This window comes from Apodemus sylvaticus, chromosome 16 (assembly GCF_947179515.1).
Source record: "Apodemus sylvaticus chromosome 16, mApoSyl1.1, whole genome shotgun sequence".
NCBI lineage: Eukaryota > Metazoa > Chordata > Mammalia > Rodentia > Muridae > Apodemus > Apodemus sylvaticus.
The window spans coordinates 853914-875800 of record NC_067487.1 but is presented as its reverse complement, the minus strand read 5'-3'; the positions used below and the strand labels follow the sequence as shown (position 1 = coordinate 875800).

The 21887-nt window shown below is 39.0% G+C and overlaps 1 protein-coding gene across 1 annotated transcript in view; it reads right to left on the bottom strand.

Annotated features, from left to right (window-relative positions):
• Positions 1–21887, bottom strand: part of LOC127667083 (uncharacterized) — a 174979-nt gene that overhangs the window by 104424 nt on the left and 48668 nt on the right. The window contains exons 3-4 of the mRNA XM_052160115.1: positions 12527–12652; positions 3301–3501 (exon numbers count right to left, since the gene is read on the bottom strand). Coding sequence (XP_052016075.1) covers positions 3301–3501; positions 12527–12652 — 327 coding nt within the window. The remainder of the gene's footprint in view (positions 1–3300; positions 3502–12526; positions 12653–21887) is intronic.

Genomic DNA, 21887 nt, shown 5'->3' with positions numbered 1-21887 from the left:
CATTATCAATTCATAACTGAATCCAGAACTCTCAGTTACAAAAGTCAACAGCTACACCTCTCAAGTATCTTGCTACAAGAAAATATTATTTTTATAAACAAGAATAACAACAACAGATTATATTGATTTTTAGAGGAATAATCTTTGATTTTAGGGAAAATAGTGTAAGGTAGGGAGATGAAGTCAGGAAGTCCCATTTAAAGCTTTAAGGGGAACAGACTTAACTCCACTAAGTCTGAGTCAAATCATTTGCTAATGTTAGATAAAGGAAAGATTTACAGTTAAGGAAATCTAACTTTGTTCAGGGGAAATGCAAGATACAGATTGCTCCATGCCTCTGCCTAGCGTACGTTTAGAAGACACAGACCTAGATTATTCAACTTCAGCGTTCATCAGATTCCCAAGCATACATTTTTCTGTAGCTAACATCATATGTGGTGAGTTCTCTATAGCTCAGTCTTTAAGCATCTTTTACTGGCTCTAGTAGTCAGTTTTGTCCAATGCTTAACAAGATAGTCAAGGAAATATTAATTTTTATTCTACTATAGAAAACTGTGAAAAACTGTAGTTAAAAGATTTCATTCACTCTATGAGCTAAATTTTTACTCAGAGATTAAAATAATCAAGCAGAAAAGCCTCTTTTATCCTAAACAATTATATATATAGAATTGTACATATTTGATTAAATTAGAAAAAAACCTTTTTATCTTTAGCAAAAGGTGGCTTAATGTGGATATTGAAACTATTATTCTTCAAAACTGTTGACTTTTAAGAGAGCATTTCAGGAATCATTCCCTCCCCCCACCCCACCCCCCATGCACACACTCTGTCCCACTCACACTGAACCAGCACTGCTGACCCACTACCCATAAGGAAAACAAAATCATTAGGCATGCACAGCACAGGCTTATATTTAGGCAGATTTTGAATTTAAGACTACACACTCTGAAATGGCATCTTGAAAGAGAAAGAAAAGCACACCTACACATGTAAACATATACTCTTCTTAGATGACTTCCAAAATGCACAAAAGGTAAACATTTAGTAACTATGAAAGTAAATGGGAAGCTAAGCATCACTAACAAGACCAAAACAACAACAACAACAACAACACAAAAAAATAATAACAAACTACAGCTAAATGGTTGATTTACAATACTTTTTAAGTTTGTGATTTTCATCCTTTGTCATAGTGTTCTGTGTCATAATCTGTTCATTAAGCATAAAGGCCTTCCCTGTGTCTATTCTCACAGGCACCAAGGCTCACAGTTCACATACATTCATACAGGTACACAAGCAAACACACAGAAAACACCACGGTGAGCTGATCATACAAGTTTCTCTATGAGGAATTTAAATTATTTTCCTAATTCTGACCTATTTTTATGTAATTTGCTTTAATTTCTTTTAGTCCTAAATGTTTTGCATCACTTAAAGTCTCCTTAGATGCAAATCTACTTGGAAATGGGCTCGTGCCAAAGTAGCAATCTAACACATCTATGTGGTTCAATAGCCATTTATCAATTGATCATTATCTCTATCTGTTTTATTAACTCTTTTTTCACTAGATGGAAAAACCTAAAGCAATCTAACCTTTCACAGCATGCATGTACATACACACAACTCATGGAAAACCCGGATTGGTGATATCTAAATTTTAAAGTGGGGCACAAGTTACTAGATTCTAAGGTTAGTGAAAACACACTGTGTTCCAACCACAAGAGAGCCACCCAGACAGAAAAGTGCTTCAGAAAAACATCTCGAAAAGTGTTCTGCAGAGACAAGCAGCATCTCTGTCAGACAAGAAAGGAACTTTTCAGTGTGGGGGGAAAAAAAAGGATTGCACATAAAGAGTTGCTTACTGGGCTTATTATGTTGATTGCATTTAAATCCCAGCTTACTGGATCAGCAGTTATCAGGGACCCTCTACAGGATGTCAAATACACCTTATTCAAACACATTTCTCCTATCTAAAACTGGCTGATAAAACTGTTTACCAATTAAATGTTCAAGAACCGGGCTTTATGCACTTTCTTTGGCAATTGTTATTTCTAAACTTGTGGCAGTTTACAGCCTTGAAAGGAGTTTTATTTCATTACCAAACATTTTAAAATCTACCCCAAAGTATTCAATTTCCGCGAACTCTTACATACACAAGAGCAGTTGCAATTATTTTAAACGAGTGGGGCAAGACCAATCTTTAAGCAACTGCCATCTACTTAACATCCCAGTATATGTGTTAGTACTACTTTGGTGCTGCATGGAAGATAAACTAACTCTTGCTTTGTATGGGTTTGGGGTAGGCTTCTGAAAAGCAAGTGTCTAGGAGGGAGGCACCAAGGGAACTTCCCTCCCTCACTTGAGCACAGTCCAAGAGGAAAGTTTCTGGGTTGTTTCCCCTTTGCCTCCTCTTACCCTCGCTCCCTCGCGCGGAGCCGGAGAGCCTGCAATTGTGCAAGAGGAGCCGGGCGCGCAGGGCACAAATCACCGAGCGCTTGGTACGGACAGCTGCGGGTGATTAATGATCCGTCCGCTGCTGCCCTGGCGCTCTCCGGGCAGCTCTCCCGGCAGGGCAGCAGCCGAGCTGCGGGCGGCGGCTGAGCGAGAAGTGGCTCTGGGAGAACACAGGGGCTGCGCCGGGTGTGAGTGCACCGTGCCGGGCGGCGGGCGGCTGGCGGCTGGCGGGTGGCAAGCAGAGCTGGCTGCGCCGGGGCCAGGGGAGCACGGGGGAGAGCGAAGGCACCGAGCCACCGAGAGCCGGAACGGAGGCCGAGAGCAAGCCTGAGTGCAGCCTGTCGCCCTTCGGCTTGACCTGGCCGGCAGGGAAGCCTGCACAGCCTCGCTCGGGTCTGAGTCCAGCTGCTCCAGACACCAGAAGTCAAACCCGCTGCTGTGAGGGGCCCGCGCTTTATGACTGTTCAGTTGCAAGACCTACTTCGAGACAGCAGACACTTTGACCAAGTCTTTCACAGTCAGAAAGATACATTTGTTGAGTGGCTTTTTCTCTTTTTCGCAGGAAACAAAGAAATAAATTAAGGCAGGGCTCAGGCTGCACATGGTGAAACTTTGCAACAAATGCCTTTGCTTTCTCTAACTTCGATGTCTTTCCCCCCTTTTCCTTAAAGAGCCCTTGGGGAAGCCATGAAGTAATACTGCACATTCCAGTAACACAGAAATGACAATATATATATATATATTTTTTTAATTTCAAAAACATTTAGAAAGAAAAGTAGCAAGAAGAAAAGGGCACATAACAACTCGAGGTTTCTTTAAAAAAAAATGAAAGAAAAAGTAACTTACCTGTTGGGACATTCTGAATAAGAGGTTAGTATCAGCGTTTTGCCATGTCCCCATGAACCCTGGTTCAGCCGCAGTCGTTCTGGTTCCAAACTGCATGGAGTTGTCAGTACAGGAGTCTCTTAAAGTCAAGTCTCTTGCCCTCTTTGGCTCTCTGTCTCTCTGTGTGTCTCTTTCTCTCACATCCACTTCTGCCTCTTCTGACTGAAAAGTGAAGGTGGATTTTTTGAGCTTCTTGGCAGCCAGTAGCAGGAGTACAGTGTAGGTAAGAAGCTGGCTGAACTGTGCATTTCATTTGGGAAGGAGGCGGTCAGAGCTTCCTTCGCACCTTCTGCACAGATATCCCTATCATTTATGCATAGATTGTGACTCCCCTAGCTTGCCTCTGCTCAGTTTAACAGCTGCCTGTCAGGTGCCTAGGCAGCACTGGAGACCCAACCATCAGCTTCAAACCCTCAGCCACTGCATGTCATTGGACAGCAGAGCTAGGAGTTAACTGCACTGTTCCACTGTCAGGCACCAAATGACACTGTACTAACCCCCCTCCAGATACACAGATAGACACACACTGATGCATACTCCACGGACTGCCATGACCACCATCTACAAGGCCAGGGAAAGCTAGGGCTCTTCCCTGGGAATTTTCGCCAACAATGCTTTCTGCTGTAACATGTTATATCCAGCACCAGTCCTTTCTTTAACACTTGCAAAACTATGACACTTAAATATTTTTAATTAAACTGGAAGCAAGTGAAGTATTCATCTGGAGGAGAACATAAAGTTTGCTCAGTGGCTTTTTAAATATTAGCTGCCACAAGTCACACCATAATGCTGGGGCTATTTATAACCACATATAAACTCATAGGGAAAATAATATACAGAGATTTGACCTTATATTATAAAGGGTGAACAAGCAAAGCTACCAGTTAAACATGGAAGATGTACACTAAACATATGCAAAAATAAATATATATCACTTAATACCCAGGCCATTAATTACCAAATGGAAGGTTAAGTAAAGAGACACTGAAGGAAGAGAAGAAAAATGAATACCTTTTCTTAAAGCTCACATGCAGAATAAAATCCTTTGTTAAAGTTCTCAGGTAAGACATCTACATCAACCTTTTAAATAATAAAAAAAAAAAAAACAGGGTAAAAGATGAAGAAAAAAGAAACCTGTCCTATTTCAGGCAAAAAGTAATGCATATAAAAATGCCATTTTTCATTTAGGACCTCTATGGAAAATTCTATAATGTTTCCCTGCCTGATGAAATATAACCCTGATAGCAGGTCATATTTTTAATTAAACCAGTTTTAAAACAAAACAACCATTTGTTAGATAGTATTTATCTCCCTTATTTATGGAAAAAGCAGAACTGAAAAAAATCCACTGTACATAAACATTGTAACTTCAAAATGGAAAGCTAAATTCATGCCATCTCATAAAAGTAGTCAGCAGGAAAAAGCCATCCTTCCTAAACTTAAAGTGTAAGGAACATTAATCTTCAGCCACTTACAAATACTGAGGACAAATGTAGCACTCTGTTCGCTCCTTCTTAACGAAAGAATAACAATAAACCTTCCTCTCAGAAACAACAAAAGAAACAGAAAAGCGTTTCGATGGCAGCCTGTGTCATTAGTGGACAATGAGAAAAGATGAGCAACCGTACGCTATGTTGACACAAATGTGCCTTCCCTTCTAGAACTGACATCTCCTGAAAGCTTTTCTGTTAAACTTCCCTCCAGTTCACCACCATTAAGCACAAAAAAGTCTCAAAAGAAGCAAATTCTATATATGAAAGGAGACGAACAAGAACCCAAAGAATTGTTGCCTTAAAATATATTAAGTCCACCTGTGGTCAATAAAAATATTCTTTCGAGGGGGAGGGCGGGAAAATTGCCAACAGTGACTGTACCTTTACTGCTATTACCCACTTAACTCCCTCTAAAATTTGCTAGCCTCTTGATTTCTGAAGTGGCACTCAGTGCCTCAGTCAAGCTGCCTGCTCAGCTCCTGACCTTCCCACTAATGGCTGTTATTTGTGGGAGGCTTAAGGACACTGTCAACAGCAAGCTTCCTCCTCGCTCCCCTCAAGCACTGTTGTATCCTCTGCCTGCATGGTCTCTCTGGCCTCTTCTGCTTCCTCTCCCTCTCTCCTAGTCCTTCCCCACTCTCCCTCACTCCCTCTTCCTATTTTTCCAGCCCCACCCCTTTTTCTCAGTTCTGAGATCCTCTTCTTTCCCAGGTATTTCCCCTAACCCCCACACATGCAGGCATGAACGAATGAACGAACACACACACACACACACACACACACACACACCATACCACACCACAACACAAAAATCAACTGGCATGCAGCAGCAAGCACCTGCAGTAATAGACTCTTTCATTAAAACTGTTATTCTGCAAGACTTGAAATTCCCCATGAATTCGGCCATGTCAAAGCCGATATAATTAACTAGAGGCTCAGCAATGGATCAATTACCAGACAAGCAAGTGATAGTGAGATCAATGAAAAATCATCAGCCACATTATCAGTGTTGCAACTCATTAGGGCAAAACTGAGAAATGTGCTCAAAGCGAGCCCAAGCAAGGTGGCATTACAAAACAAAGGGCTAATTTGGAGACCCTGCTGTGAACAATCTGTAACGGAATTAGCCTTTTTCCCCCTAAACTGCACAGCTCCATAACTAAATGTGACAGACTGAGAGAAGCAGTTTATTAAGACACCAACCCCAAGTTTATTTAGTTCATAAACTCTCTCCTAGAAAATCAATACAGTCTGTACAGGGTTATTAGGTTGACTAGCTAATACATCCAAATCTGCTATGCTCAGCCACAGTCCTCTGACAAAATGCTACCCAGAGTATGCAAACCGGTCTCTCTCAGACTGCAAGGTCTAACCGAACAAGTCTGCAGCAAAACTATTACCTAAATATTCCTGCCGTAGCCACGCCTTAAAAACATCAGGATAGCCTCGTAAGAGTCACAAGAAAAATCACAACAATTACACAGTACTGTACCTCCTAGATGGATTTTGTCAAACAAAATTTTAGTTAATTCCTAAAATCAGTTAAAAAAAAAAAAAAGTAAAAGCTTCATTATAACAACAGACACCAGTCCAAAGAGTTAGCTATATATAAACATGCTAAAGTACAAACCTTGAATGTTTATGTTTTGTTTATTATGTTTAAAACCATTTTTTAATAAATTTTAGAAAATAAAATTCTGACTCCTATAGAAATTCCCAAAATATGTTATGTGAACTTGCCATCCATTTCCATGGGGAAATGTAGAACCTTGATGCTTTTCTAGCCAGTAAGAGACTTGAATTGTTTTTTAGAGACTCAGGTCCATGTCTAACAGCAAAACCAAGGCACCAAGACATCTCCTGAGGCTTTCCATTGGCTCAACATTCTGTAGATTACAGAATAACCCTCTGAAATCTTTTGTATCCAAGTTATTTACAAGTAGGCCATGGGGATAAACATCATTTTCACAATTATTGCTTTCTTCCTGATTCAAAGTCATGTACTTCAGATTAGGGGATCACAAATCTGAAAGGTCACGTGACGCTCCTCACAGTCCCTGAGAGTTAGGCTGTGTACACTGAGAGGTCCACCAAGGAGCTCTCAAGGTCCTAAAGAAACTGTAGAACTAGGAGTAACTAACTCTTCTTCATAACACACAGCAGTAACACACACACACACACATACATACAACTCTGAAATACTTTTACAACAGTAACATAAGACCAGGAGACTGGACAAGGTTAGGGTAAGCAGCTCTGGAAATAACTAATGATGTTTTAACACTTACAATGTTTTTATTTATTTATTTATTTATTTATTTATTTATTTATTTATTTATTTAAAAAAAACTGTACTATTAACATGCCATCAGTATACTCAACTGGCTTCAAATTCTAAATCCTAAATGTTAATTTTAAAAAATAGTTTAAATTCAATTTACAGATGCTACAATTACACATTTGTTTTTATCTGGTATTTATCAAACATTTCACCAGTCATGTTTCTAATAATATTTTTTAAAGTTAAGCATATATCCTAACCCTGCACTATCTGCACACTATGGATAGTAATTAAAAGTTGTAATTACCGGAAATGCATACTTTTAAAAACCTTTTTGCACATAACTACACACTGTGCATGTACCCTCAATGAGATCCAATTAGTTACAAAGAATTTGCATTTCAGTTAGTGTAGGATAACAAGACTACAGGGAGGTGCAGTGCAATCCCACCAGCAGAGGAAGGCAGTGTGTTCTTTCCTGTTCGCTCTGTAAGCAGTAATTCCCACAAGTGATTGCTTAGAATGTTACTATCTTTTTAATATTTTGTAGTGAGGTGAATTTGGATCTTTTATTTTCTCAAAAATTACACAGTGATGCAAAAGTTAGTCACAGTTACTGACTACTGACAGGCCAAAGAACGCTCTTTTGCATATACTTTTGGAATAAACTAGTTTATTTATTGTGTTGCTTTTTGTTTGTTTGTTTGTTTATGGGAATATAACCCATCATTTCTTTATATATATTACAATTATTTTTTTTAAAGACAGGGTATCATCATGTAGCCCTGACTGGCCTGGAACTCACTTTATTGACCAGGTTGATTTCGAGAGATCTGCCTGCCTCTGCCTCTCCAGTGCTAGGATTAAGGGTGTGCTCCACCATACCCAACTTTACTTTTCTTCACTGGATTTAATTTCTTCAAAACACAGGGCTTTCTTAAGGTCATTCTGTGACTGGGAACATAGAAGCTATATAAAGGTCGTGGTTCTGTGCTAAGAAACTCAGGCCCTGCACTAAGAAAGCACTTGAAGGCTTTCTTTCTTTCTTTCTTTCTTTCTTTCTTTCTTTCTTTCTTTCTTTCTTTCTTTCTTTCTTTCTCTCTCTCTCTCTCTCTCTCTCTCTCTCTCTCTCTCTCTCTCTCTCTCTTTCAGTTTTTTTTCTTCCCTAGCTAGGACTACAACATAAATCCTGAACAAATATAAAATAAATATATGGCTTGTGCACACAGTTTAAGAAGCATCCGCAGGACTACTGACGGCTTAGAGAACCGCACCTGTGACTCCCTGGACTCAGTTCTCCCGCTGTTAGCAGACTCTGTAATCTGTAATGACAGTGTACTGGCCTTTGCTCTTCCTTCAGTCACAACTTACTTCCAAAGCTTGGTTAAGTACAGAGCTGGGTTAAAGATCAGTGGTTTTTCATGTGACACACGCTGGGATTCATCTAATGGCTTGTCAAGACAAAACTGTCCCTGTTCTTGCCAAAATAATAAAAATGACGCTCCACGTCGCATGACAATCAGCACTTCCTCGTGGTGGGACAGCTCGAGCTTTCTGTAACTCATCTATTTTATAGAAAAAATATTGCTAACTGGCTATCCACTCTCAGTGTACAGAATCAGGTTGCCATCCTCAAATCCCTTTCCTTCTCAGAACTCTACGGCAGCCTGTAAACTAGTCACTAATGACATGCGACCTTAACATATAAAGGAATGCTGAAGCTCAGGTTCTTACTGCATTAAGGCACATAACTTAATATATGCAAATTATGCAGGAGCAGCAGGCTGGTCTCAGTCACAGAGGTGGGGCAGGCAACTGAGGAAATGTCATTTTTCTTGAGAACGAAGTGTAGGACTTGCTTTGCAACATCTGTTGGTCTGTGTGGAATGCTAACAGATGTGTTAAGTGAAAAAAAAAAGGAGAAAGAACTAATGAATGAAAACTCCTCTGAACAGATATTTCCCTCACTTCCATACTCCTAAGGAAGAAGGTTGACAGCCACCCTTTCCCCGAGTGAAGCCTGCTACCCTTTCCCCTTGTGAAGCCTGACACCCCTACTTTATTGTGCCATTTCTTTTTCAGACACAAAGTTAAGGAGGAACAAATTTGGTTCAATATAAAGAATAGAAAAAAAGTAAAGCTAATAATAATTTCAATTTTAAATTTTAAATAATAATTTCAATTTTAAATTTTAATTTCCACTTTTTTGTTTGCTTTATAATTGTATAGTTATCTATGTTTATACAATTTGATGAGAGGACAGTAAAATATTCGTTTCCCTTAACACATATAAACCCAAACATAATGAGTATACAAGCACATCTATGTGCACTCTGTGGAGAAAAGAAGAAATGACATTTAAAAGTACTTCTTAAGATCAAGAGCTGCTTGGCTGATAATGTTGTTCATTTGAAATGTAAATAAGTAAAATAACCAAAAAAGATCATAAAAATAAAAAATGATAAATAAAAGATCAAGGTCTGAATTATCTTTTCGGTTTTGTTTGGTTGTTACAGGTTTTTTTGTTTGTGCTTTGTATCGTTTTGTTTTTGAGACAGGTTTTTTTCCACATAGCTCTGACTGTCCTGGAACTTACTATGTAGCTCAGCCTGGCCTCAACTCGAACTCACAGAGATCTGCCTGCCTCTATGAATTATCTTCCTTAATGTAAAGATACTCATCGTTACAATTAAGATTCACCTAATATTTACACCTAAATCTTTGCTTGCCAACAGATTTCCAATTTCTTTCTTTCCATTTCGATCTCTGTAAGAGATGGACAACTGTGCCTCGATTGCCAATGTTCCCAAACGGTAACATCTGGTAATCATGGGTCCTCATCTTTAAATTTTATGGAACCAGGAAAATTTTTATTTAGCAATTGTTTTTCTTGTTTCAGTTTATTCGGTGACTGAGCTGTATGTAGCAGACTGACATGTATGTAGCAGTCTTTAATTCAGGTTAAAAGGATGACGCATGGGCAAGGGGTACATGGGGGTACATGGTGGTTCAGATTTTAATCCCAGCCCTTGGGAGGCAGAGGCAGGCAGATCTCTGTGAATCCCAGGCCACTTTGATCTCTATAGTGAGTTTCAAAGCAGATAGGAGTGAGATCCTATCCTCAAAAAGATATGTGATTCATGCACACCAACAACTAAATGTAACCAAGTGTCATATGTAAATGATCTAAACTACACAGTCTATTACTCTTTCTATTAAAATCTTTATGGTAAGAATTTAGGTTTAGAGTCCATGAATTAGCTAATTTAAAATTAGCTTAAAGGGTCTTTATGAAAAGGAGAAGAAAAATCTAAATTCATGTTATCATCTTTGATTGGCATCTCAATCCTTCTCCTCCAAGAGTCTGTGTTAGAATTCACTTGTTCCTTCATATTTATAATATTCATATATAACTATATATAAATGCCAGATGGCTTTGACAACCTAGTTGGACATTTCAAAATATAGTAGCTTCAGCTAAAACAGCCGAGGAATAAGACCATTGTTCAATTTTTAAGTAAGAGGACCCAGGCCTTCATTTATAGTCAGTTTTCTGCCAATCCATTATAGACATACTAAATACTCAGATGTGAACTCACAGGAACACCAATCACATCAGTGCACGAGACATATATAATAGCTGCTATGCACTGAGAGAAGAAAATGGTGACCAATACTGACAGAGAAAACCTTATGCAGTAAAAATATATTTATGTGACCAGAAAAGGAACACAAGCCCCTTAAACAGGGTTCAAGCTACTTCAGAGAGTGACATTAACATTCCCCTTAGGAAAATATTACCTAAACGCTTTACCGAAAAGGAGAAAATGCTCCAATTGACACTTGTCTAACTTGCCTGAGATGCTGTGTCTGACACCCTAGTCAGGGCTGAGCGCCGGAATGCACTTCCAGGAAACACTCAAAGGCTATAATCCATGGATGCTAAAAATCGGAAAATGGACAGATGTGGTTAGGTACAGTAAATCAGGTAGCTTACAAAATGCTAAGGAAATGAGAATCCCTTGGAATCAAGATTCACATTTCAAAAAAAGCATCTTCAGTCAGTACAAATCTTATGCCTACAAAAGATCAAACATTTTCCTATTTTGTTTTGATCTAAAAAGTAAAAAAGTGACTTTAATTTTTTTGTGTGTACAAGCAGTGACAAAAGCTGTCTTACTATCACAAGCTTCAGTTGATGTCCTGTGAGAAAAATCTTCTGAAAGAATCAGTGGTATCTTTCCTTAAATGACTATGGGGATAAAAATAAAAAGCAAAAGCAAAAGACAAAAATCCAACAGGCTGGGGCACGGAAGTGCACTGGGGAACTACTTTCATATGACCACGAAAGTTGTGGGATTGTAAAGATAATATTAATGCTTTTATTTACTTCCTTCTAAAAACTGTGGCCTGAGATGCTGGCAGCTCTAGTAAAAATGTCACAGTAATAGTTTAAATTACTGTCAAGAAGGAAGATTGAGATTCACTTCTGCACAAGAAAACCCTGTTACAAGGCTCAATACAAACAAACACACACAAACACACACATACATACATACAAACACATATACAAGTACTCAGAAACACACATACATACATAAATACACACAAACGCACACATACATGCACAAACACATGCACACATACTAACAAACACATATACAAGAACATACACACATATACATACATGCATACATACACAAACATGCACAAGCCCTTACAAACTACTTAGACACAAAAACATGCTTACACACAAAATCATGCATATGCCCACACAAACATACATTTAAGTGAAAAACATTGATGCAAAGAAAATTTGTATGATTTCTGGAGTGTTTTTCAAATTAAAAAAATTTAAATGGGAGAGTGGGGGCCTTTGGTGTAGGACCTCGGCTGGACGCAAGCAGGCAGGAAGCTTTTCACACACAACTGCACTGTCTGTCCATCAGCTGATGTCCTGGTTATGCTCATCTTAGGGAAACTCATTAGTCTGCACGTGTATGTGTGTGTGTGGGGGGGGTGTCTGTGTGTGTGTTACATATGTGTTACATTTCAATTCTCAAAGATTACTACCCTAACACATCCATTTTAAAAACAGTGACAATTAGAATAAATCTTCCCTAGAACTATGTGTAAAAAATGAAAAGTGGAAAAAGGGGATGAAATAAAAGAAGACACTTTATCACAATCAAAATCATTCGAATTATTGCCACAACATTCTACTTCATGCAGTATCTTCAGAGGTTAAAAACTGTTGAGAAGCAAGTAAACACATTCATTTCCTAGCGTGCACATGAGTGTGAAAGACAGTAAGAGGGTGGAACAAAGAATAATTATGTGGGAACAAACCTCAATAGGACAGTTAGAGAATGTGAGCATATTTAAGTGACTTAAATAAGAAAGAACAACATACCTCAAGTTGAGATGGATCAACTCCACAGCATGGGACTTTAAAATGTGCTTGCCAGTCCTGGTCACCAAGCCTGCCTTCTGATTTGTAACTGAGGCAATTTGGAGGTGGGGAGGGCACAAAATGTGCCTGTTGAGAGATTAGAAGAGGAAATTTTATATAGTCTGTAGGCAGTATTTTACAGAAATCCTGGTTGCATCAAGATACTTTATCTTAAAAACTACAGATATAATATACTCCTCTGACCATTCAAACACTTGTAAAAAGAGTTAATTACTAAGGTGTATAACAACCAACAGTTAAATATATGAAGCATAAGAAAACAACAATGAGGAATAACAGAATAGCTCACTGAGGGGTGACAGGACAGGGGAGCCACTCAGGGCTTCTTGAGTGCAAACCTGTGTGCTAAGAAGCCAAACCAGCATTGCACTTAAGATTCTTTCTTTAAGGAGGAACTGGACAGTCATGTGGGTATCTGACACCGGGGCTGCCAGACACAAGTTCTACCACTGAGCCACACTCCAGTCAATACCCCAACTTACTCCATTTTCTTCTACTAATCATCAAGAAAATCATTATAAACCTTTTTACTCACTGTTGAAGAACTATTTATCAAGCTTCACATACCAAGCACAAGAAGCTGTGGGGAACACCAAAATAAGACATGATCCCTGCTCACAGGTTTATAATCTACTACAGAATAAAAGCCATGCGCGAAAACGACCTTACACAAATAGAGATAGTGTTAAGGCAAGCACAGTAGATCCTTATGATTTAGGGAAGGATGCCTTCCCACTGATATGTGAAAGAAGCATCTAAGCAAAGGCTGCCTTTGTTCTAGGCCCTGAGAGACCACCAATATTCCTCTAGAGAAGTGATCTAGTTTCACTAGGGCGCAGGGAGGATGATGGATAAAGCAGTAATAAATGGGAAGATGCGTGGGTAATGAATCTATGGGTAAGAGTCCCACAGTCCACTCAGTTGCTATTCTGTTATCCACCAAGTGATCAGCCAACTCTACAAAAAGACAACCTCAACACAGGGTAAATATTAATATTTTTAAAGAAAGTACATCTGTGACAACACATTAAAACATAACTAAAAGGAAGCTAAGAGATCAATCAGGGAACTATTATAATAAACAGGTAAAATAAGCAGATAAGGCTGATGAAAAAAAAGCAAAATACAAAAGACACTGTGGGAATGAAATTAAAGCTTTAAGAATGACAGACAGGACATGTGTAAGGACATGGGACAGATAGCTCACTGGTTAAGAGCACGCTGCTCTTGTGGAGAGCCCAAGTTAGTTTTCATGTTGGGTGGCTCACAACTGCCTGTAATCTTGTAATTCCAACTCCAGGGGATCCAATGTCTTCTTCCAGCCTCTGTAGGCACTTGCATGGATGTGCGCACACAAGTCCCCCTCCCAAGATGCAGACACATACACACGATTAAACATGTGGTTCACAAGAGCCAGTGTGACACTAGGGATCTGGCTGGCAGCACCTTCTAGAGAAAGGAGAATACAGTTGAGCTCAGTCTGAGGAGCAAAGGAATGTGTGGTTTGGGGCAGGAACAGTAAAATAACCTTGGGGCTTGAAAAGCTAGCAGGGTTTAAAGAAGTGTCCCTAGGAACAGACAGCTTGTTTTCCACTATGGGAGGTTTAAAAAGAAAAATCTAGAGTGAGCGAAGGGCACCAAGACAGTTGAGAGAAGGATATTGAATATCTAAGCCAGAAGGAAAATGATATAAAGGGTCCTAGGAGAGAATGTGGTAAGAACACAAATGAAAAGGTTCTCTGAAGAGAGGAAAAAAATCCCTCAGACACAAAGGAATGATATAGAAATTTTTCCCTGGTAAGAAATTCAGGCATTAAGGCCAGGCAGTGATGGATACCCCTTTAACCCCAGCACTCAGGAGGCAAAGGCAAGTAGATCTCTGAATTTGAAGCTAGCCTGGTCTACAGAGTGAGTTCTAGACAGCCACGGCTGCCCAGAGAAACCCTGTCTCAACCCAACAAAAACAAAGAAATTCAGGAATTGGTGTGTGTGCGTGTGTGTGTGTGTATGTGTGTGTGTGTGTGTGTGTGTGTAAATAGGACCTACTCAGTCTACTCAGTTGCTTGCATATACATGCTTTGAGGACCAGACACTTGGCATTGAATAACCAATTAGAGGGCATCTTCCATAGGGAAGACAACCTCTCTCAGCATCCCTTAGTTGCCTGTAGTTCTTGTCTGAGGTTGGGGTCCCACAGGATTTCCCTCTTCCACTTTCCCCCCCTCATTGTCCTTGTTAGGCCCTGCCATATTGTAACAATTAAAGAATATGAGGCCAGAAACTTGAGAAGGAGCAAGGGTGGGGCCATGGAAGTTGTTAGAGGAAGGAAAGGGAATGGAGAGAAATGATGTAATTATATTTTACTTAAAACAATAATAAATACACTTAATGTTTTTAAAAAGAAACACAGATATTACGACTCCAGTTAAGAGCACAAACTAGAGAACAACTGGAGAAGAGAAAAGGAACAGTCTACTTAAAAAGGCACAATGAAGGTCAGAATCCATGAGCGGTGACCAGAAGACAGGTCAACTGCAGAGAGGGCTGCCCCTGAAAGTACTTAGGAAGTCTCCTCCCAGTCAAGACAATGTTGGCTTTAAGACAACGCATTGGGCTTAGTAGTTAAGAACATGTACAATTTTTTTTTTGCATGGGATCCAAGTTCAGTTCCCAGTACCTACATGAGATGGCTCACACCTGCTGTAACTATAGCTCCAGGGGATTTGATAATCAGGTGCATACATACATACATACATACATACATACATACATACGTATGTACATAGGTGCATTCGTTTTCTCTCTCTCTAAGATTTATCTTTTAAAATTTAAAGAATGTTTTTTTTTAAAGGCGTAGTTAGGAGTTGGAAATACTGACACTGAAATCTGAAATACTGAAAACCAATAAAGGGTTCTGAATGCAGAGAGTAATGCCTTGCTCCAGAACATATAGCCCAGGAAAGAAACAGAACTTTGGGAACTATAGTGGTCACATACATTCCCACACTGATGAGTTCATGTAAAAGAATTAAAATGCCAAGAATACATTTTGGACCAAATTATTTGTTATTTATTCATAAACCTAATTCTAAATATATACAGAGCATTTTTTTTAAAAAAATGGCTGCAAGTTTACTCCTGGCTAAAGAAACTCCACAAAGCAAATAAAAACTGGAAATATTTTGAACTATATCACATATATGATTTGAATTAAGGAGAGAGGAGATGTCTAAGAATATTGCTTCATTAGCAGACATGAGACAAAGCTGAGGAGGTAAGGCCCCCATCCCTTACTGCTAACTCCTACCTCCAGGCCCATGTGATCCTAAGTCACATCAACTCTCTACCCAATTAGTGAGGATTGCATTAAGAGAACTCAGCACTTTTAGTCCAGAATCCCTCTAGAGACCAGGGAAATGATGAGTTCCATCACATGGCCAGTATCAACAGCCACTGAACAAATACCTCAGGGACATGGACAAAGACATTTATCTGCTGTGCTGGCAGCCACTACAACCAGCCTTCCTAACAGAGTCCTTTCTGTAAGGACCGCTGTCTAAGTGACCTGTCATATAGCTTTATAAAATAGCATTAATACTGTGGGCCAAAATGAGATTGATCTTTGAGCTTCGTGGTCTCCTGTTGTCAACAGTGCATTATAAAACCAATACTAAATACTTTATAAACAGGTCTCCCTACAGTGTATTAGAGAAACAGTGCATATTTCATGCTCCATAGTTAGGCAGCCACATATCCATCAGGCTAATAAATTATTTATTAGATACCCCGAAGTGCAATAAGAGTCAATAAACTAACTTCTGAATACTTGTATGCAAATATTTCAATGGAAATTGTAACCTGGATGAGAAAACATTCTCACTAACAATGGCAGATGGAAGACCCTCTCTCAAGTATACCATTAGAAGGGAGCACATATGTTGAGAGAGAGAGAGAGAGAGAGAGAGAGAGAGAGAGAGAGAGAGAGAGAGAGAGAGAAGAAATTCCTGTTTAGAAGATAACTTTTGTTACTGAACTTTAAGCGATACCCAACAGCATACACATTTCTTCTGTTTGTATATACAGGCCTCTGATTCCCCCATCCTCAGGGAAATAATAATTGGTAGAAACATGTCTATCATACCTCAACTCAGATGACAGCTCCTACTAATGCTTTGCTGTTGTGATCTCAAAGAAACTATGCAATGCCTTGAGAGTGTATACAACAAGGTCTGTGATATACATGCAGTAAGGAATGCAGAAGTTATTAACCAAAGATTTAAAGGAACTTTATTTTTTCGTTTCTTTTTTTCTCCCCTTGTATTTTTGGTTAAAGCTGCCAAGCCCTTAGATACAAGTGATGCAGTTCCCAATGCCCAGTCCAACATCACTAGACTAGAATTAATCAATGGTTAATTCTACCATTTCTGAAAGAGGACCTTCTGTTCTAGAATGTATTCCAGCCCTTCAAAGAAAAAATTTCTTCAGCTGGGAGTTATTTCTCAAACTATCAGAGGCGTGGACCTCTGTGTAGTATTGCGGTGCCATGGTTTCACATGCTGGCCACATTAATAGTGAAGAGCAAGCATCTGTAACCCACAGATGTGTGTGCTCCAGTCCCAAAGCACCCGCAGGGCCGGTGCCAATGCAAACCACTCTTCCTGTCCCACATCGGAACCACACTGGTTTTCTTCAGGAGCCAGAGACTCGAGATACAGTTCTGAAAATGGGGTTTTTGGTACTTTCCACTCACGTGATGGGTATGGACTGTCAAGAAGAATACTGTCAGGGTCATTGGCTCTTTTCCTTCTCCCCACCCCACATCAAGTGGATAAGCTAGAAAGGGGAAAGTGAGGGGGGAGTGCAGTGGAGGACAGGCTCAATGAATAGCAGATACATGTATAAAATGTGCGTATATGCACAATGAATATATACAGTGAAAATATTGTTTTCAGAGAAGGAAAAGCAAAAGTTATAGTATTGAAGTATCCTAAAAAGCCCCTGGGAAACAACCTAAACAGATAAACATACAGGGTTTTTTCCCCCACAGTATTTTTATTTTTCTTCCTAATATCTTATAGTTTTATTCCTATAGGCAAGAGTTTTGAAGGTTGAAACACATTTTATGAGGTTTAGGTGAAAAAAGCAGAAATAAAGGAGGAGCATGAGAGAGATGATTTCACATTACTTTCTCAAAAGACACATCCCTGAGTCCTAGGCATCATGAAAGCGGATAGCAAAGCACAGACTGAGACTAACTTCTTTGTATTATTTTTGCTACTACAACCACTACTGCTAAGATGACTCTTCATATTAATGACTTTGGTATGTAGACAAACTATAAAAGATGCAGTCTCTGACCTCAAGTACTTATCGATGTCTGTGGGGATTTACCACTCCTGCTAGATTTACTTTCTTCTTCATACTCTAGCCCAGAGGAAGTGGTCATCACTCAAGACTTGGAGCCTTTCCATGAGTGGGGTTTATATATGGCAAGGAGAAGGGGTATTTGCCCTTGGACACAGATGGTACTAGATCCAAAGCTTAGTGAGTCTGGTTTGCTTGCAGCAAAGAGAAAGACTAAAATTTCTTTTTAAAAAATGACAATGATCTAACTGAGCTTTATTAAAAAAACATAAGTATAAAAGTACACAGTACTCAGTATTTTATCCTATCAAGCACATGTATGCACTGAACTGGTATCATACAGCTATCTCCATATGACTCAGCAGCTTCTGCCATACAGCAGCCCATGTGCCATTTATTCATATTGCATGCCCAGCAGTCAACTGTGTATGTGGTTAGAAGTCCAGCAAGGAGACTTTTTTTAAACATAGGATTGACCATCTGTAGAAGCTTTTACTTACTGGTCAAATCACTTAACCCAAATTTTCTACCTCCAAATGATAATAGTAGAAGTAATTCATAGAATCATTGTGAAAACCAAATACTTTGGTTAGTACAAAAGGTATACCTAGTTTCTAGACATAGATACTCAACAAATATGAATATCTCTCTCTCTCTCTCTCTCTCTCTCTCTCTCTCTCTCTCTCTCTCTCTCACACACACACACACACACACACACACACACATATGCACAGTATGTGTGTGTGTGTATAGATTTCAAACTAGATGGCTTTGGGCATTTTTGTTTGGCCTGTGTTTTAATTAATGGCCAGCATATAAAGTTCACATATAAAGGGTGAGTTAGACAGAGACAAAAGGTAAGTGTTGGGAAACTAAAGGTATAGCATAAATATTCCTTTTCAACAACTGTACACTGGGGTGGAACAGAAGCTACTGTCTTTTTAGCAGGCACCCCTCTCCCACCAGTCTCTTCAACCATCACCTGTTTTCCTCATTTTGTTGTTTGCCTGGCTACTTGAGCCATTCAAGTACTACATATGGAGAGTTCGTTCCCACACACAAAGGAAAATGGTATTTAAACAAGGCTGGCCTTGAACTCACTGAGATCCACCTTCCTTTGCCTCCTGAGTGCTGGGATTAAAGGTGTGCACCACCATGCACAGCTCCAGATGTTTTCCATTGCATTTTCTTTCAATCAATGGAAATCTTTTCTCTGAAAAATGAAGATGTGAATTCTGAACATGGGGGAAGAGCAGTGCAGAGCCTGGGTTTCTTAGCCTTTGTAATTTGAGGCATCCTGCGGGGAGGTTGGGGTGACTAATTTAATATGATTGCTTTACAACCAAGGAAACTGAGGCTAAACACAAAATAAGTTGGTAACAGAACCAGGACCATTTTCTGGGCTTGGGTCTACCATATTGCTTTGACAGCAGAGTTTAAAGCAGTGGCCATATATTGAAAACTCATGGTATACCAGAGTTTCTCCTATTGACCTGACAAAACCAAATATTAAACTTTCAAGAAACTTCCCAGGCAAATTGTATTTAAACTGAGAACTTAAAATAGGAAAGACTGGAAGTCATCAACAGTTGGACAGATTCTAGCTCTTTGCATATAGCCCCATGAGCCAGACAATGAACGTTTCCAAGCACAAGCCCTGGTAGATACTCTGACTCGTGGCTAACTCCAGCACTGGGCATTCTATATACAGTACATAGAAACAACAGTGTTTCCATGTCCTGCTTTCCAGAGATTGCAAAGCCAAGCCATATCCTAAGAGTTAAGGAAGAAAGCAAATATGTCCATTGGCTAAGATCACTCACTCTATAAGGCATAGTGACAAGTTACATAATGATGGAATTGGTCAAAAATCCAGCAACTAGAATTCTTACCTTAATCATTATAAATAGACATTTATTGCATTCAATGTTCACCTGCTGTATGCCAGATACTGTGAAAAGGATCAAAATTCCCCTACATACATTCCATTTTTCTTTTCATAAGCCTTATTATAAAAATGCAAATAAATAAAAACACTACATACCAGACCCAAAGCCTATGTAAGGTAATGAACTTATGTTCTGTTAGAACTGCAACTCAAAGTGGAATCTATGAAGTTTCATATTAAATTTTACTCTTTAAGTATTGAATATATTTTATGTATTCATCTAATAAAAAAAAGCCCAAATCCATGACAGCATTTCAATCAGAAAAAACTACTCTGTTCCCTTAACTCATCAATGACCTGAAATCAATGATCACATCATTCCATTGTGCTTAGCTTTTCTTCATGTTACAGGGTATCCACAAATACATTTGTCAACATCTACACATACGTTAGTGACTTGATTCTGCATGAGAGAAAAGATGTGATTCATTTGTTTCTGAGGTCATGTGACTCAGGCCCTGCAGTTTGAGTCCAGTAAGTCCTTATACAATTTCTTGATAATTGTTGAGCATGACATAATTAGAAATGCCTTCATGTGTCAAAAGGGTGGAGATGGTGCTTTTGTATGACAAAACCAGTTATGTTTGGGTATGTCTTCAAACTCATTTGTCAAAACTACATTTGTGGACAATATCAATGCAACTGTCAATGAAATCCTGCTCTTCTTAGCAATCATCATATGTTGGTTATATATTTGACACCATGACACTATTAAAATGATTTTTTCTTTGTCTTGATACTAGGGATAAACACGGACCTCAAATATGCTAGGCAAGCACGTTATCACTGAGATACATCCCTGGCCCAGCAACCTCTGATTAAAAGATAAAACCTATCTATGAAGATGTTCTTAATTCATTCAGTTCATTGGAGTACCAAAATAGGCTGTTACCAGTCTTCATGTAAGGAAGTCTTATAAATTACCACACATTTTTTTACTATACCAAATAGCTTTTATTCCTTTATCGTATTTAAACTTAATAAATATTTAACACATTTAAAACACAGTAAGGTACATACATGGTCACCATAACAAGTTAACAAAATTCCAATGTCTTTAAACAAGAGAAACTTACATTCTGTTGGGCAGGTCTCACTGAACCAAACTCAAAGTGTAGCATCTTCAAGAGGTGCTAATAGACAATCTGCTTCCCAGTCCTCTCCAGGTTCAATAGGCTGTCTGGATTACTTGGCTTGTGCCCCCTTGTTCTATCTTCACAGGCAGGATGCTATATCTGACCATTCTTCCTTCCAGTATTATAGCTTTCTCCCTCACCATAGCTAGAAAAACTTCATAACTCTTAACTACCCATGCAATTAAATTAGGTCTACATAGATTACCCCGGAGTACCTCCCTCATCTCATAGTCCTTAACCTTAATCACATCTCTAACATCCCTAAGGTTAAGATTTGCAGGCTCTTTTATTGTCAATGTATGTGGTGTGCATGTCTATATGAAAGTGTTCGTGTGTGTCTGTTGGTATGAAAGGTTGATGTTGGATGCTTGGCCACCTATTTCTGCAGGGTCTCTCAACTGAACCCAGAGCTCACTGGTTCACTTAGTCTAGATTATGAGCTTATTCTAGGCATCACTTATCTCTGCTTCCCAAGCACCAAAATGACATGTGGACTGTTATTAAGTAGTCCTGACATTTATCTAGGTACAGGGGATCTACACTCATGACCTCATGCTTGAATACCAAGTACTTTTACTGCACACAGCAGCATGTGCTGGGTGCAATTTGCAGGTTCTTAATATTTGTACAAAATGAGGGGCTATTGTACTGTTGACCAGACAATCTACGTAAAATTTTCAAGTCAACATCCTCACAGTGAGAATTTACAGTATTCCTAACTATTATGGTGTGGTGTATCCACCTTGTCACAACAATTAAAAGCTTCAAATAATCAATTAATTTTATTTATAGTCACACATATATACACTTAAAAAATACCTAAAAATATATTTATCTTTCACTTGGATGGGTG